The 16,988-nt window shown below is 51.0% G+C and overlaps 1 protein-coding gene across 1 annotated transcript in view; it reads left to right on the top strand.

Annotated features, from left to right (window-relative positions):
- Positions 1-423: 423 nt before the first annotated feature.
- SLC6A5 (solute carrier family 6 member 5) overlaps positions 424-16,988 on the top strand; it is a 51,187-nt gene continuing 34,622 nt past the window's right edge. The window contains exons 1-5 of the mRNA XM_052661961.1: positions 424-957; positions 3,538-3,676; positions 6,290-6,421; positions 6,778-6,951; positions 14,944-15,085. Of these exons, the coding sequence (XP_052517921.1) occupies positions 439-957; positions 3,538-3,676; positions 6,290-6,421; positions 6,778-6,951; positions 14,944-15,085 (1,106 nt within the window). The 5' untranslated portion in view covers positions 424-438. The remainder of the gene's footprint in view (positions 958-3,537; positions 3,677-6,289; positions 6,422-6,777; positions 6,952-14,943; positions 15,086-16,988) is intronic.

Genomic DNA, 16,988 nt, shown 5'->3' with positions numbered 1-16,988 from the left:
AATGACAAAGGAAATGGGGCGGAAAATTAAAGAATCTTTCTACAATGGTGATGGGGACCGTGGGCATCCAAAGCCATGATGTGAAATCCAAAGGCGAGGAGCTCATGGCTGTAGGGCTATTTCCACCCTCCTCTTCTCCCCCCTTGCTAAAAAACACTCCTGCATCTCTTTTTTTTAGTTCACCTTCTATCAGGGAGGAGAATATTAGCTTCCTTATGTCATTTAGTTATTGGGAAGACAGACTGAGAAATACTGATTACAGTTTTTCTTGAAGAAGGAAAAAAAAAAATCCAGATTCCCATTTGTTCCCTGGATCTTATGTCTGGATCTGAGTTGTGAACGTCTCTATATGTGGATACAGGTATTTTTAAAGGCTGCCGTGACTTGTTTTGCACGAACTTCACGTTGTGTTCGCAGGATTGCAGTGCTCCCAAGGAAATGAATAAACAACCAGCCAACAGCCTGGAGGCGACGGTGCCCCCGGGCCACCACGATGGCCCGTGCGCACCTAGGACGAGCCCGGAGCAGGAGCTTCCCGCGGCCACCGCCGCGCCGCCGCCGCGTGTGCCCAGGTCCGCTTCCACCGGCGCACAAACTTTCCATGCTCCCGACGCGCGAGCCTGCGAGGCCGAGCGGCCCGGAGGAGCCGGGGCTTGCAAACTGAGTAGCCCGCGGCCGCCGGCGGCCTCGGCGGCTCTGCGGGACTGGAGCGAGGCGCACTGTGCGCAGACCGCCCCTCCTTCAGGGGGAGCCGGGCCCGGCAACGCGCTGCCTTGTAAGATTCCGGCCCTGCGGGGCCTGGAGGGGGATGCGAATGTGAGTGTGGGGAAGGGCACCCTGGAGCGGAACAATACCCCGGCCGTGGGCTGGGTGAATATGAGCCAGAGCACCGTGGTGCTGGGCACGGATGGAATCACGTCCGTGCTCCCGGGCAGCGTGGCTACCGCTGCCACCCAGGTAAGCAGGTCGGGCTGGAGCCGCGCCGCCTCCTGCTCCCCAGCCGCGGGAGAGGCGAGCCAGGCCCAAGCGGGTGCACGTGTGCTGATGGGGAGACCGGTTGGCAGTGCCAGGTGATGGATGCGGGAGGCAGCTTTGGGGCTTCGGAAACACGCACTGCGCTGGGGGGTCGCTGGTTCAGCGGCGGGAGGGCTGCCGCAACCCTGCTGGAGGGCTCGAGACCTCGGGAGCTGCCACTATCTGCCCCTTCCCAGCCCCTTCCCAGCGGCCATCCAGGTGCAGACTCATCACGCAATCGAGGCGTTCAGATTCTCACCCCTTTCTGCAGACAGGACTCCCCCTCTTGCTAACCACTGGATCTATTTTTTATTTTTTAACTTAATTTAAAAAGGAGAAGAAAATAAAGAGAAAAACCTGGGCAGGGAGAAGGGAGGAATGATGGTTTAGTCCTGTGGGCTTTGTACTGCAAGTTACGGTAATCGTGAGAACTCATTTGATAAGTGGTTTATATGAGGCCGCTACTGAAGTTTAAGCCTCAGAGCCTATCTTTTCTAAAACCTGTACCTAATTTCGTGTATATATTTTTCTTAGAGTACTCCTCTCAATTGTATAAGCTCCAGGCCCTACAAACCTGGATTCACCTGTCCATTTGATCCTTTAGGTTCAACCAGAGGCATGAAAAACCCTCAAAGCAAATCCCAGTCCTGAGTGGGGGAGAAGGCAGCTGTTGCTGGTGGCCCCCCTCCCATACAGGCCTCTGTCTTCTCCCACTCCCTCCAGTCTCTTGCCTCCTTCTCTGATTTCTTCCCTCCATCCTGTTTCATAGACTTCAGCTCTTCCTTTCCCACTGCGGGCCTCTCCACAGCCTCCTCTCCTCTTAGCTCAAGGGCTAAGCCTGTGTATCCAGTGGAGGTGGGGGGGGCGGGTTTCTTGAACCAGAACACCTCCCTGTGTGAAATCTAGGGTTTATGGAGCCCTTCTTAGTTTCTCTAGTGTTTGTAGACTCTCTCTCTTACACACACACATACACACACAGTTATCCACACAGCAAGAGCTCAGCTGTTAAAATAACTAGAAATGGATGTAAGCTTAGGCTTTCCCACGCGCCCTAGCTCTTGGGGTCCTCTTCTGGAGCGTTTGACTGTGTGCATTAACTGCCTGTGACAGCATGTGCCCAAGAGTGTGACCCCAGGTGGAGGCAGAAAATTTGTCTCACATGTCTTGCTTAACCTCCGCACTGCGGCAAAAGGAGCCGGAACTCCCACCCTTTCTAGCCCTGGAAGAATTGAAGGGGGAGGGCGCTGGAGACGGTATGTGTGTGGGAGGTGTGTAGCGGGGACATTAAGGATGGTCAGTGTAGATCAAGCCCTGCCTTTCCCTATTTTCAGCTCTGCCCATCTTTCTGATTCTCGTCTTTCTGCCACCCACCTTGCCCCTCCTCCTCTCTCCCCCAGACCTCCTCCCCATCTTGCCAGCTGCTTCTTTATCCTCCATGGCCTGTGGAACAGTGTGGACAGGCCAGAATGCTAGAATAGGAGGTGGAGGGTAATGGAGGAGGGAGAAGGTGACTGAGAAGGACTGGGGCTCAGGTCCCTGGAAGCTCTGTGTCGTGTCCAGGTGTCCCAAACACTTTCTGGGTTTATTTGCAGTTTTTCTTTCTGCTTTACAGTAAGACATTCCAGAACCAGGGACTGCCCTAATAGAGCATCTTAGCGTGTGCTTGGAGAGGTGAGCCCCCCAAACCCATAGACTGCAGGAGCAGGAGGGTGCCTCGGGAGACTGTGATTCTGAACACTTCAGTTTACAGATGGGGACACAGAAGCTCCAAGAGAGCCAGTGGCTTGTCTGGGGTTATCCAGCTGGGTAGGATAAAGTGTAGACCAGAACTCAAGGTTTTTGATGTCCCATCTCTTTCCATGTCTGTTTTTCTGTCCCCCTCTTGTTTCACCCCTAAAGCTCCCTCCTTCCCATCTCCCTTTCCCGAGAGCTGAAAGGCGCCCCTTCAGTGAGCTGACAGGCAGCTTCTGCCCATAGGCTTTGGAGAGAGTGATGCAGGGGCTCTGGCTGGCTTCAGGCATTGCAGCTCTCTTTCTGGCCTTAGCATGGAGTCCAAAAGAAAAAAAAGAGAGAGAGAGAGAAAGGGGTGTGTTGAGGAATTTGGGGAGGTAGGGGATGTTTAGGAACCTGCTTGCTGGGAACCCTAGGCATGATATTGGGGCCTGCTTGCCAAAGGAACTCTTGGTCAGGGGTTAGGGATGGAGGGATCTGCTTGCAATCAACCTACAGGTTCAAGGTTTGGGGGAAGTGCTTGCTGGTGTGACTTGACTGCGGGATTTCGGGAAAGAGGGGGTTCAAGAGTCTCTTGAAGATGGATCTTCACATCAGAATTGGGAGCCTGCCTGCTGAAAGTGTGCAGGGTTGAGGGGTCAGGGCCCTGCCTGCCGATGCATCCTCGTGTGAAAAGTGGGGGCCTGCTTGCTGGGAAGGACCCTCAGCTTTGAGGGGGGAGAGGGGTGGAATGGGACCTGCCTGCCGGCCTACCTAGGGCTGTGATCCGACAATGTGCTTTTCCGCCCCCAGGAGGACGAGCAAGGGGATGAGAATAAGGCCCGAGGGAACTGGTCCAGCAAACTGGACTTCATCCTGTCCATGGTGGGGTACGCAGTGGGGCTGGGCAATGTCTGGAGGTTTCCCTACCTGGCCTTCCAGAACGGGGGAGGTATGGCTTTTCCGCTCTTTCCCCCACGGCGGGGTGGGCACTTGGGGGTTGGCGGGGGACACAGAGCAGGACATACAGAATCTGGGACTTAGGCTGAGAGAGGAGGCTCCGGGCAGGCCCTTCACACTCCAGCTCCATCCCCTGTAGACATCTGTGGGAAGCCAGAGAGCAGGAGCTACCATACCTGGTTGGTACTAGATCCAGGAGGCTTTTATCTGGAGATGGAGCTCAGGGGTGAGATGGGTTTCCACAAGGCCCCATTGTCCACTTGGGAGGCTGGGTCCTGATTCAGGTGAACACTGATGCAGGCGAGTTCAAATCCTAATTTAGCCCACAAGTATTTCGGTACCCAGTGCCCTCCTCGCACACGAATAGTTTTAGAGCCAGGAGGTGTGCTGTCCTGGACATCGAATTAAGTATATGGTAAGATAGTAACCTGGAAATCTGAGCCTACTGGGCACTTGGGTCATGCAGAGGACAGGATGCAGGCCAGCCAGGAGGTGGGCGCGCAGAGCGGCTGGGGGCTGTGCTCTTGAGAATCCAGTAGAAGCGCTCACACACATACGTCCTCGGGAGCAAGCAGGACTTATTTTGACTTTAGCAAAAACAGTTTCCATTGCATTTGTCCTCACTGGGTGGAAGGAAAACCGTTTCTAAAATGGAGTGGGCCCCAGTCACGCACGCACCAGCTGCCAGGCCTCTAGGATCCATTGAGCCTCTCCTGTACCCACCGAGGAGGAACCCGGCACATCCAGGGTCCCCTTTGCTTGCCCTGGCAACACTGAGGCACCACAGGGCGGGACTAAGCCAAGCCCCCTTTACAAATAGGAATTTGCACCTCATTTCTCTTTCACAGCTTCTCAACTGGACCAAGGAGATAAGAAATGCGCCCCTCACCCTATCGGGTTAGGCAGCTTAAGGGTTTGGGTTTCTTTGTTTTTTGGTCTCTGGGTGAGCTCTCCAGGTACGGGGAGGAGGGACAGGTGCAGAGCCACGTGATGATGAAAACGGAAAAATATGTTAACACCCCTCCCCCTAATTCCAAAATTAGGACACTGTTGACAAGTATTTTTGAGGAGTGCAGGGCGGTTGCGATCAGGGAGGGGTGCCCTGGAAACAGAAGAACGCACGCTGATCACACACTGACTGCTGCCCCAGCTGCGTTTCGGCTCGGTTCTCTGCAGGGAGTCCCCAGACCAGGGTGCTGTGATTAAGCTTCCAGTGCCAGAAAAGGGGGCGGACAGCCAGGGTGGGTGAGGGAGGAGTTCCAGTCCAGGGAGCACGGCAGCTTTGCAGCCAGAGGCTCTGCTGGACTAGTGAGAAGGGCCTGAGCTTTCCTTGCCCGCGATCTGGGAAACACAAAGATCTGAGAAAAAACACGATCTGAGAAAAACTCCGGCTGCATGGGGAGTTGAGTCTGGCCACCAGGGGGGAAGGCAACCTCTTCTGCAAACACTGGCTCCAGCCCCTTCAAGGGGATGGAGGGGAGGCGGTGGAGGGCTGACTCACTCCCTCCCTCCCAGCAACAAAAGAGAAGGGATGCATGATCCACATCTTTCATGAAAATCCATTCAGGAGAGGATAAAGCAAGAGCCCTGGTTTTACTCCCCATCGGTCCCTGGCCTTCCTCCTCTGGAGAGGCCCTGCCAGGAAAGGTCCTTCCAGCAGGAGGAACTGACAAGAGAAAGATCAGCTTTCCTTCTGTGGAGTCCAGTGTTCTGGGCTCTGGTGTCGAGTCCCCAAATTGGTTCTGACTGTGCAACAGCCCTCCCTGGTCCAGACCTTTCCAAAGATCATGGCTATTCCCCAAGCTCCTACCAAACAACCCCAAAGAATCCTTGAGGATGAAGAAACCCCAGGAACACTCAGCCAGTCTCTGGAGACCTGCCAGCTCCCAGAGCCCTGGCCTGGCCATTCTAGAGAACAGAGAGGAAGGATCAACATCATCAGAAGCCCGCAGATAAGACACCCACATAAATATTGTCAAGTACCCGGTGTTGGGAGGGGAGGTGCTGGGGGAGGGTAGAGAAAGGAGACTTCCTGGAGGAGGAGGCATTTGAGCTGACCTTGAAGGACAGAAGGGACTTCTCACATGGAGAAGGAAGTGGAGACCTGTGTGAAGGCTGAGATGGGGGGCGGGGGGAAGGATGTCCCCACCACCCATCTTGTTGTTAGAAGGTGTGCAGGTGACTCAAGTCGAGGGCCCCTGCAGTCTAGCGTAGCAGATTTGGAGAGCTGGGATGCCAATGAGATTTCACCAAATCGGAGTCCAGCAGCGAGTCAGAAGTGTGGAGTGTGGATTTGTTGAACATTGGAAGGAAGGGCTTCATTTGGGGACATTGAATTACTAGACTAAGAAAAAGAAAAGAATAGAGTGCACTCAGCGTGCAACCCTCAACGACCCACCCAATGGGGAATTGAAAAGAACAGTGTGGTTGCAGGGAACCCTGGCACTGTTTAGAGGATGCTCCTATCCATCCCTGGGTGCTTGCAGCTGAGCTGGAATATCAAAAGCTTCCTGGAGAAGGCAGGGAGCTCGCTCCCCGAAGGGGAGGATGGAGCCTGCCAGCCTGGGCCTCTCTGAGCTCTCACCTCCCGCTCTCTCTTTCCAAGGTGCTTTCCTCATCCCTTACCTGATGATGCTGGCCCTGGCAGGGTTGCCCATCTTCTTCCTAGAGGTGTCCCTGGGCCAGTTTGCCAGCCAGGGGCCGGTGTCTGTGTGGAAGGCCATCCCAGCCCTGCAAGGTGAGTGCTCCCTGCTTCCCAGCTGCCTCAGCCCTTCCCTGCCCTCTCTGGCACCAAATGGCCTCAGGGAGTGAGACCTGCTTCTGTGGTTGGGAGAACCCACTCCTTCCTTCTCTAGTTGATCAGTTTCACCACTGGGGCCCTCTGAAGAATGGCCCGAGATCATCTCGGGCATCACCCTGTTCCTGGCAGAATGTCTCGATGTCCTGGTAGACACAGAGTCCACTCCACTATTAATGTGTCCATTGTAAGAGGGAGCCAGCGCCTACATTCCCTGCCCCTGCGCCCAACCGCCCAGCCGTAAGGATTCCACAGGATCTGGAGGAAACGAATCCCTGAAACTTTTGCTTCCACAGGCTGTGGCATCGCAATGCTGATCATCTCTGTCCTAATAGCCATATACTACAATGTGATTATTTGCTACACTATTTTCTACCTGTTTGCCTCCTTTGTGTCTGTGCTGCCCTGGGGCTCCTGCAACAACCCTTGGAACACGCCAGAATGCAAAGACAAAACCAAACTTTTGTTAGGTAAGTTTGGATATACCTGCACCAGGCGAATTGTTCATTCATTCATTCATTCAGGGAGGATGAACTGAGTGCCTGTTATGTTTGTCAAGTTCTATACTAGATGCTGGGGGTACAGAGATGAGAACCAACCTCGAATATAGTTAATTCTAATATTTAAGGAACTCATGGCCTAGGCTGGGTAATCAAATTTTTGTTTGCTCATGAATAGCTGGAGTTTTTGTTGAAAATGTAGAATTACAAGTTCACCAAGTAGTCTGATTTACTAGATTTGGCTCGAGTGGTGTCCCCTGGTGACTTGTGCGCATGGTACAGTCTGTAAAGCAATGAGGTCTAGAGTCTAGGAGAGTGAGGCATGTCAGCCTGGGTCCACACTTCACACGATGCTGCCCAGAGCATGCGGTAACACAAGAGAACAGATGCTTGACGTACAGACCTCTGATAGAAAGGAACGTAGCGAAGTGCCTAGAAGAGGGGAGGCTGTCTGGGGAGGCGGGGAGTGTTAACACTGGTTCAGACCTGAAATACTCTGGGGCTGGGGCTTGGGGGAACTGTCAGTTTGTTAGGTCAAGGGCAGACGTGTGGCAGTGAGGAGGGCCAGGGCAGAGCGGCTGGCACGGCTTCCGGTGTGTAAGGTGTTTTGCCCCTGGTGGTACGTGCCTTTGCATCAGGTAACTTCTCTCTGGGTCTCAGTTTTCCGCATTTGAGACACAGAAATGCTAACAACATTCTTCATGAGCTTACCTCATGGGATTGCTGAAAGGAGACAAGTGGAGGATGTGATCCTAGTTGGAAAGAGCACGAATGGAAGGTGCTAGTATCAGATGCCTTTGAAGGTGCTGATCATTTCCATGAACACCAGTTAGCACACAGTTTCTTCCTTCCCGGCACGTCTATCACTCCCCTCAAGCAGTCAGAATCCTGTGTCTCTTAGTGGTGGCCCCCCAACCCAGCTCTTTTGCCTGGACAGCCCGCACGCTGCAGAACAAGGAAGTTCCTTACACGCTTTGAGTGTGTAAGAGAGAAAGACGACCCATCCCTCACGGCCCAACACCCCCCCCCCCCCCCCAGAGATGCACATTCGTAAAGGCAGGAGCTCACACTGGAGTGCTTTTACACGCCCGTGCCTGGAGGCACACAACACATCCAGCCTGCACCTGGACGGGATTGCAGGAGGACTGATGATGGAGAGACATGCTCATCAAATTCAAACCCAGGGCAGCTGACGAGCTCAGGACGAGGATTTGTGGGATTCCCTGCAGTGGGGACAGGCACGGACATGAATTTGAACAAACTCGGAGAGATGGTGAAGTACAGGGAAGCCTGGCATGATGCAGTCCATGGGGTCCCAAACAGCCCAACACTACTCAGCGACTGAACAACAGCTGGTGTGGGGCCCACTAGCGGAATGACCAGGAGTAAGTGCCCGTCTAGGCTCTCTGGGCTTCCACGCCTTCATCTTTACAGTCTCCATGTGGATGAACTCTAAATTTAGGAGCAGTGGTTCTCAGCCCAAGCTGTTGCACATGGGAATCACCTGGGAACTAGCAAATCAAGACATCACTTAGAGTCAAGCCCAGACCAAGTAAATTGGACCCTCCGAGGATGAAGCCTAGCACTGCTGCTGCTGCCAAGTCGCTTCAGTCATGTCCGACTCTGTGCAACCCCATAGACGGCAGCCCACCAGGCTCCCCCATCCCTGGGATTCTCTAGGCAAGAACACTGGAGTGGGTTGCCATTTCCTTCTCCAATGCATGAAAGTGAAAAGTGAAAGTGAAGTCTCTCAGTCGTGTCCGACTCTTCGTGACGCCATGGACTGCAGCCTACCAGGCTCCTCCATCCACGGGATTTTCCAGGCAAGAGTACTGGAGTGGGGTGCCATTGCCTTCTCCAGGGGATGAAGCCTAGTACTCTGTAAAGCTGTATGTTTACAGTTCCCAGGCACACCCAGGAGTAGGAACCACCAGGCTTGCTCTTGCCCACAGCCCTTAATTAGTCTTTCCTTAATCATGTTTGGAATGGAGTGCCCACCTTCTTGCCCTGTGCTCCCTACCAGCTCAGAGCCACCTTTGCAAAGCCACTGAGAGAACCCCACTCAGTAAGCTGGCTGTTTGCAGATTCACCATTGACAATCTGCTGCTGGAATGGATTCCGGAAACTGGTTGCCATTTTGGCAAAGTGCATTGTCCAGGACGTGGGGTCTGGAGTGGAGAAGAGCCTCAAGTCATCCCAGTGCCCAGACTGTCCATCCAGGATTGTGTCTGGGACAGAAGTCACTTTCTGAAGGAGCGCCCGCTCGGGGAGGGTTGTTGCCTTGATCCAGCCTCCAGGGAAGCTTCCCTGGGCACTTCCATCAGGGCCTTCTTGGGTCATGGTGATCGGTGTCTTGCAGCTGTCCCTTGGGAGGGATGGTAGTTCAGAAACACTGTTCCCTCTGCTAACAATATCCACTAGTATTTATGCAACACAGTGAGCCTTAACAGTAATAGCAAGCATCACTTACTACACATGAACCACCATGTTAAACTCTTCAATAACTTATATTACCAATGTTAGGATGGACAACAAGCAACATATGGGTTTAATTGTTATTTCCAGTTTATAGGTGAAAAATCTAGAGCTCAAGTGCATAAAGCTAGCTGTGTGGTAGACCTAGGATTGGATCCCAAGTTTGCCTGCCTCCCAAGGCCATGGTCCCAACCACTCCTTAGCCTACACAGCAGCTTCTTAAATGATGTCTCTGCTATTCCTAATTAGAGTCCTATGAGTCCCAAGAGGCAGATGACACGGTCACTATGTTACAGGTGACAAAGTGGGCTCTAAGCCTCAGAGAGTGGAGTGCCCAGTCACATGTCTCCAGGCAGAGCCAGCACCAGGATTCGGGTCTCAGTGACCCCCGATTCTCTGCTCATCCAGGGCTCCTGAAGGCTTTATTCTGTTAGCCTTGGCAGAGTGACATCTGTCCGGGTGTTTGTAGCTGAGATTCTATGGGGTTTAAAAGAAAGCTCATTTGAACAGTAGTTTTGACTTAGTAATACCACTCCTGGGGATCTACTGTTAAAGGAAAACCAAAGACACAGGTGAGGACTATTCAAGGTTGTTCATTGACATTTATAGCCTAGGAAAGCACAGGAAACAGTAACAAAAATTCAATAATTCCATGGTTCAAATAAATTACAGTGCATTTTTAAAGACTAAAGAATACTTCATAGTCTTTAAAAATGAATATGCGTAAAACATAGGGAAATCATCAGCACATCAAGTTAAATGTAAAGGCAGGATACAGATTTATAGTGTAATTTTGTTTTTACTAACAATGATGTGCTGGTAGAGAACATATAGGAAAGAAACACACACATATTACCTGGTAGATCTGGAGCCATTCTGTTTTTTTCTTTTTCCCTAGATTTTCTATCAGGGACATGTATTTATTTTATGGGTGGAGAATATATATGCAGATGTATACATATACATTTATATAGTGTGTGTGTGTATTTTTACAGCAACCTGAACACAATGCCTGGGCCAGGCATGTGCGTGCAGGCATTGCTGGTTTTGTGGAATTTTCTTTCTGGCTCATAATATCCCAGAGAACATGAAAGGCCGAGTGAAGACATTATACAGCAAAGCACCTTATGGTACAAACTGTAAAAACCATGCAAGCTCTGAGCAGAGAGAGAAATGAACGCTTTTCATTCTATTCCCTGGAAGCATGTGGACAGGCTTAGAAGACCTTATCTCATTCTTAGCCGGTAGTTTAATGTTTTTTGTTTGCTTAAAGTGGAGGTCTCAGTTTCCCCTCTCTCAATGCAACCCCTCCATCTGCTCTTTGCTGGGTTTGTAAGCTTGACCATTTTCCATGACCAGGGACAGGCTATCCTTTTCATAAGTATTGACCCTGTGGTGTCCTAAAGTGACTTAGAAAAGGGGATGACTTGCAGAGACATAGTCAACTTTGTAGCCCCATTTTTCTGCTGGACAAGATGGGAGTTCAAGGGCTTCTGTGCTGACCCACTGGTTAAGACTCCATTCTCCTAATGCAGGGGGCACAGGTTCGATCCCTGGTCAGGGATCCTGCATGCTGCACAGTGTCACCAAAAATTAAAGGGATCCAGACAGTGGTGTCCCAGGCTGCCTCCCAGATGGCCGTTCTGAGAGAGGCTTGTTTTTGTTGTTCGGTCACGAAGTCTAATCCACTCTTTGCAACCCCATGGGCAGCAGCGTGCCAGGCTTCACTGTCCTTGTTTAGGAAGTGGAAAAACTCCCTCCCCTAGTGCAGTGTTCCACAAATGACCTTCCAAGCTCATCCACCCCCTTATAACCCCATAACCATCCTACCCTGTGATAGCGGGCAGCTGGTCCCAGGAAAGCGGGATAGACTCCCTGGCCATTATGCCCTTCACTTACAGCAGGAAGGGCTTTATCCCATGGCCCCTGAGCTCTGCTAGGGACACACTGCCTGGGACCCTCCCCTCCCCCCATCACTCAGGTGCCAGGACCCTGGTATCTGAGCTGGCTCAGTCCACCGGAAGAGCTTGCCACACATTTCTGAGGTGTAGATTGTGAGAAAGGCTGTTTTCCTTAAGGACATTCAATCCTCTGGGTATTTGTAACGTTGAAGGGCTAATGCATGCCCTGCTGAGTGAGACCAGTGACTGCTTTTTGAAATTAGGAGCTAGCTGGGTCACCTAAAATGGGAATCGCATAAATACCATTTCTATTTCTAGAATGGCTTAATTTGCATTAGAATTTTAGTTCAACGATTCCTTTTCTACCTTGTCTTTCGTGTGCTCTCATTTATTCATAATTGCCCAAGTAAAGAGAATCCTTCCAACCGCTTCCAGTTCAGCGCGATCCTTATCGCGGTTCTTTGTTCAGGGTTGCTGGGCCGCAGAGCTCGCTGACGGCAGGGCCGGTCGTTCCTTTGCTGGCGGACCTGAAGGCTCAGTGCGCTGGGAAGCGCGCTCCTGCCGCCCAGTGGTGAGAAGGGATATTGCAGGAGGCCGCAGTGCCGCAGGGACGCTGTGACCTTGACTGCGGCGGTGAGTGGTAATCCAGACACGCCCAGAGACGCTCTCTAAGGAAGCTGCCCACGTGTTCCTCTGTGGCAGATTTGGAAGCAAGGGATTTTGAGTTTGCCCGTGCATTAGCGATCTCTTCCTAAAGGGACGTGGATGGTGCTTTAATTGCCTTCATTCTGGTCCCCGCTGGGGAAAACAAATGCTTCCTTGGTAAATAGTTGATCGTTTTGAGCTCAGAATCCCCCTGAAACTGTTATTTGGTCCGAGAAGATAATATTGAGCGAGAAGGTTTTTTTGAGAACTCTCAAAGTGGTGCTTCTCAAACCCCAGAGATTTTGCGGGAGGCATTTTGCAATGTTCACAGACATTTTTGGTTGTCGCAAGTGGGGCAGGGGGAAGATAAATATTCCTGACATCTAGTGGGCAGAGGCCAGCGATGTTGCTAATATAATACCCTGCGATGCTCAGGACAGTGTCCCCACCACAGAGAATTTTCTGATCCCAAGTGTCAGTAGTACTGCTGTTTAGAAAACCTGTGGTCTAAAGAATCAGTCAGAGGTAAGGGGTTCTTATTATTACAGCTTTAAATTTTATCCAGCTTTCTCAGATATTCTGGAGAGGTTGTGTGGGAGGCGTTAGATGCTTTATGGCTGGCAAGTGGAATTGAGAGACGATGCTGGGGATCAGAGATGCTCACCCCATGAAAAGGTGTAACAATGACATTTGCTTTATGGCTAAATTTTACCGGGTCCAGCTGTGTGCTAGGTGTTGCATGCGATGGTCTCATTCATGACCTATCTCACTTAATCTGGTTCTTGGGACAGCCTTCAAACTAGACACTTTATGATCAGAAAAATGGAGGCTTGGACAGATAAAGGAACTTGTCCAAGCTCTCAGAGCTAGTGGAATTCCTGAACCCACAGTTCCCACTTTGCTGTGCCACGGAAGACGTGCATTTGGAATCCATGCACCAGATCTAGGCTGCATGTGTTTTTTGTTTGCTTGGTCCACAGTGTTTAAAGATAATCTGGCCTTATTTCCAATATTTTGAAATGGAGAGACTTCATGGAAATATCCAGGGTTTCTGCATCTTTTATCAGAACACCTGGAAAAGCATGGCAGGATTGGCTGGTGCAATCATCGCTCGATGTTCACGGGACTGGTTCCAGAGCCCTTTCAGATACCAAAGTCTGCAGGTGTTCCCGTGCAGGATATAAAGTGGTGTAGGACAACGAAAACAGCATCCAGCCAACCTCCACTGACATTTCAGTCTGCAGTTGGTTGAATCCGAGGATATTAAATCTGCAGATACAGAGGGAAGATCATACTCTGTTTTAGTTCAGTTCAGTTCAGTTGCTCAGTCGTGTCCGACTCTTTGCGACCCCTTGGACTGCAGCACGCCAGGCCTCCCTGTCCATCACCAACTCCTGGAGTTTACTCAAACTCACGTCCATCGAGTCAGTGATGCCATCCAGCCATCTCATCCTCTGTCGTCCTCTCTGTTTATCATAACTTTGTACCCTCCATTGTATATCTTTCTCATTTGTGTCACCAGCCTGACTCTTAAAGGTGTTTGAGTTTATGTTCCCTGCTTTCTGCTTCCCAGTAGAGTGGTTAAAAGCATGGCCTCCAAGGAGAGAGTGACTGTTTGCCTCCTGATTCTGCTGTGTGACCTTGGCAAGCAACTGCCCTTCTCTGTGCCCAGTTTCTTTATTTGCAGCTGTGAATCAAATCAGCTAAGACATGGACAGAGGAGCCTGGTAGGCTACAGTCTATGGGGTCGCAAAGAGTCGGACACGACTGAGCGACTTCACTTTAAGACATTTAAAATAGTACATGGTTAAGTGCTGTGTAAGTGTTAGTTATTGTTAGTGTTACTTCCACATCTTTATACATTAAACATCCTTTGGCATTAATCCTGGTGGACTCTTTATCTAAAATATCAATCAAGGGATCATAGAGACATTGTAACATGACTAGAAAGACTTCAGCTTCTTCCTATGTAAAATGAGGATGATGATAGGCACTTCCCAGGGTTTTGGAGGCTTTTATGAGATGATAATTGGCAAAGCTTCCAGCAAGGTGCCTGACACACTGACTCATCTGGTTAGTTCCCTGACCCCACCCCAGCCTAGGTCAGGCGTTCTCAGCCTCTGCACTATTGACATGTGGGGCCTGGATAATTCTCCATCGTGGGGGTTGTCCTGTACATTGTTGGGTGTTCAGCAGCATCCTTGGACTCTGCCCACTAGATGCCAGGAGCACCCTGTTCCCTGAACAGGGACAACTGTGTCCTCAGACATTGCCAAGTGCCCCCTGGTGGACAAATTCGTCCCCAGTTGAGAAGCCCTGTTGCAGACTCATGAGCTCATGTTAGTGTGCGGAAAGCACGTGGCACGCATATTTAGGGGACCTCTGTGTGTCAGCTGTCACGCCAGGCACTGGGTTCAAGGTGAGCTTATTAGTGGGTCTTCTGTGGTAGTAGCCCTTCAGCTTTGTTGATGTCTGATTAAAATTCATTTCCACAAGCCGTTTATTCTTTGTGGAATCATAAGGATCTGGGTTTGAATCCTGCTTCTCGTTAGCTGTGTGATTTTGGTAGAATCACCTAATAACCTCTTTGAGCCTTTTTCCTCATCTTAAAGATGGAGGCAGTGGTACCCACAGCATAGGCTGCTCTGAACCTCAGGGTAGATGACGCCTGTAAGTGCTTAGCATGTAGAGAGCGCTCCAGAAAGAAGTGCTGTTGTTACCAGGACCAGGCACAGTTGAAGCTGGTACCAGGGGCTCCGGGACGAGTAACACACAATTTTGGGGTTCATCTGCATCCAGCTTTGCTCAGTTAATACCTTCCCAAAGTGACTGTCCAATATTTAGGAAATATTTTAGCTTTTGTCCTTAAGTTGCTGGAAAGACAAGTGTCTATTTTTTGTACAGATTTCACTGTGTTTTCATTCCATCCTCTCCTGAACAGATTCCTGTGTGATCAATGACCATCCCAAAATACAGATCAAGAACTCGACTTTCTGCATGACCGCCTATCCCAACTTGACAATGGTTAACTTCACCAGCCAGGCCAATAAAACGTTCGTCAGTGGGAGTGAAGAGTATTTCAAGTAAGATTTTTTAAAAAACACTTTCCGAGAGAAACCCAGAAAATTAGTGAATATCCAGCCTGTGGACTTGAGGGATGGGCTGCCTCTCTCTGCACCCTCCTTGCCCACTGGGCCAGTGCACCAGGGCTTCCATTTTACAAGAGATGCTGGAAATCAAATATGAATTCTTATGTCTCTCTCTCATTTTAAATGTTAGCAAATCAATCAAAGTGAAACACTGATGTCAAATAAGATGCATAGGTCAGTAGGCCCCTCGTTTGCGGCCTCTACTTAGATAATGAGAAGTGGGCATTATATCCCTGCTGGTTTTCCCGAGTGCCATGAATTCCTATTCCAAGTTTCCTCTCCTGTATGGACTCCGAGGGTACGTGAGCATTCCCCGTAGAACAGAAGGGGCAGTTAGGCTGAATGAGGGAAAAAATCCCCTCTACAGATAACCTCGACCAGTGAGGGTGGGCCTTGATTCACCCTGAGCATTGAGAAAGGAGCCTGACCCCGTGGTTGGCTGAAATCTGATCACATAATCACGTGGTCAGGGGTATTGTCGATCTCCTCCAGGGGATCTTCCTGACCCAGGAATCAAACCCACGCCGTTGATGTCTCCTGCGTTGGCAGGCAGGTTCTTTACTTCTAGTGCCGCCTGGAACGTGGTGTGTGTGGTAGAGCGAGCTGTAAATCTGCTTTTGGTGGCTTTGCGAGTCCTCTGGGACCATCTTAGTGCCCCAGAGGGACTGTTATCAAGAGCTTCTCTGGGCCCCTCCGACATCCCTTATTAAACCATGGAGTGGTTGAGAAGGCCAAGGGGCTGTGGAATCATTGATTAGATAATCTGCCCATTGCAGGGTGGGGACCTGGGGGCTGGGGGACCTTTTCAGTGCTTGGGAAATACGGCCCCTGAGGTTTGGGAGCCGAGGCTGGTCCCACGCTTGGTGACTTCTACTCTAGCCTTGAGCCCAGGGGGTCCCCAGCTAGACCAGGAGGGCTTGCTGGCCCCTCAGCAGGTCAGCACACTCAGCTGTCTGCAGCCCTCTAGAGCAATGGTCCCCCACCTTTTTTGGAACCAGAGACCAGTTTTGTGGGAGACGGTTTTTGCACAGGCTTTCAGGATGATTCAAGGACATAACATTTGTCGTGCACTTCATTTCTATTGTTGGTACATCAGGTCCACCTCAGGTCATCAGACGTTAGATTCTGGAGGTTGGGAACCCTTGCTGCAGAGTCTGGATGCTGGCTGGCCCGTGGCTCTGGACACAGAAAGACCCGCCTGCCCCGCCTTCTACACACACAGGCTCCGTGACTTGATGTTGCAGAGTTGAGGGGATTGTCTCGTCTGTCGTGATGACTCATGGTCCCTGATGCAGCCTCCTGTTCCCAGGAGTGAGGGTGCCCGTTTGCCCTCTGTCCAGGGATTCGGGAGTTGCCAGACAGGCCGGGACTGCTTCAGGTGTCAGCAGCCACTACAGATGAGTGCCCGTTTGCTGCTGGTCATCTGTCTTTGAATATGTTCCTTGAGGAAGGCCAGCTAGACCTGTGTTTGCATTTCAGCCAACCTCAGCCCCACTCCAGTACTCTTACCTGGAAAATCCCATGGACAGAGGAGCCTGGTAGGCTGCGGTCCATGGGGTCGCGAAGAGTCAGACACGACTGAGCGACTTCCCTTTCACTTTTCACTTTCATGCATTGGAGAAGGAAATGGCAACCCACTCCAGTGTTCTTGCCTGGAGAATCCCAGGGACGGGGGAGCCTAGTGGGCTGCTGTCTATGGGGTCACACAGAGTTGGACATGACTGAAGTGACTTAGCAGCAGTAGCAGCAGCAGCCCCTGGGCAGGCTCGTCACAACCTGAACTAAAACGCACAGCAGGATTTTTTATTCTTTCTGTACTGTTTTTTTTTTTTTTTTT

The sequence above is a fragment of the Budorcas taxicolor genome, chromosome 25, assembly GCF_023091745.1.
Source record: "Budorcas taxicolor isolate Tak-1 chromosome 25, Takin1.1, whole genome shotgun sequence".
Lineage (NCBI taxonomy): Eukaryota > Metazoa > Chordata > Mammalia > Artiodactyla > Bovidae > Budorcas > Budorcas taxicolor.
This window is presented reverse-complemented; position numbering and strand designations above follow the sequence as displayed.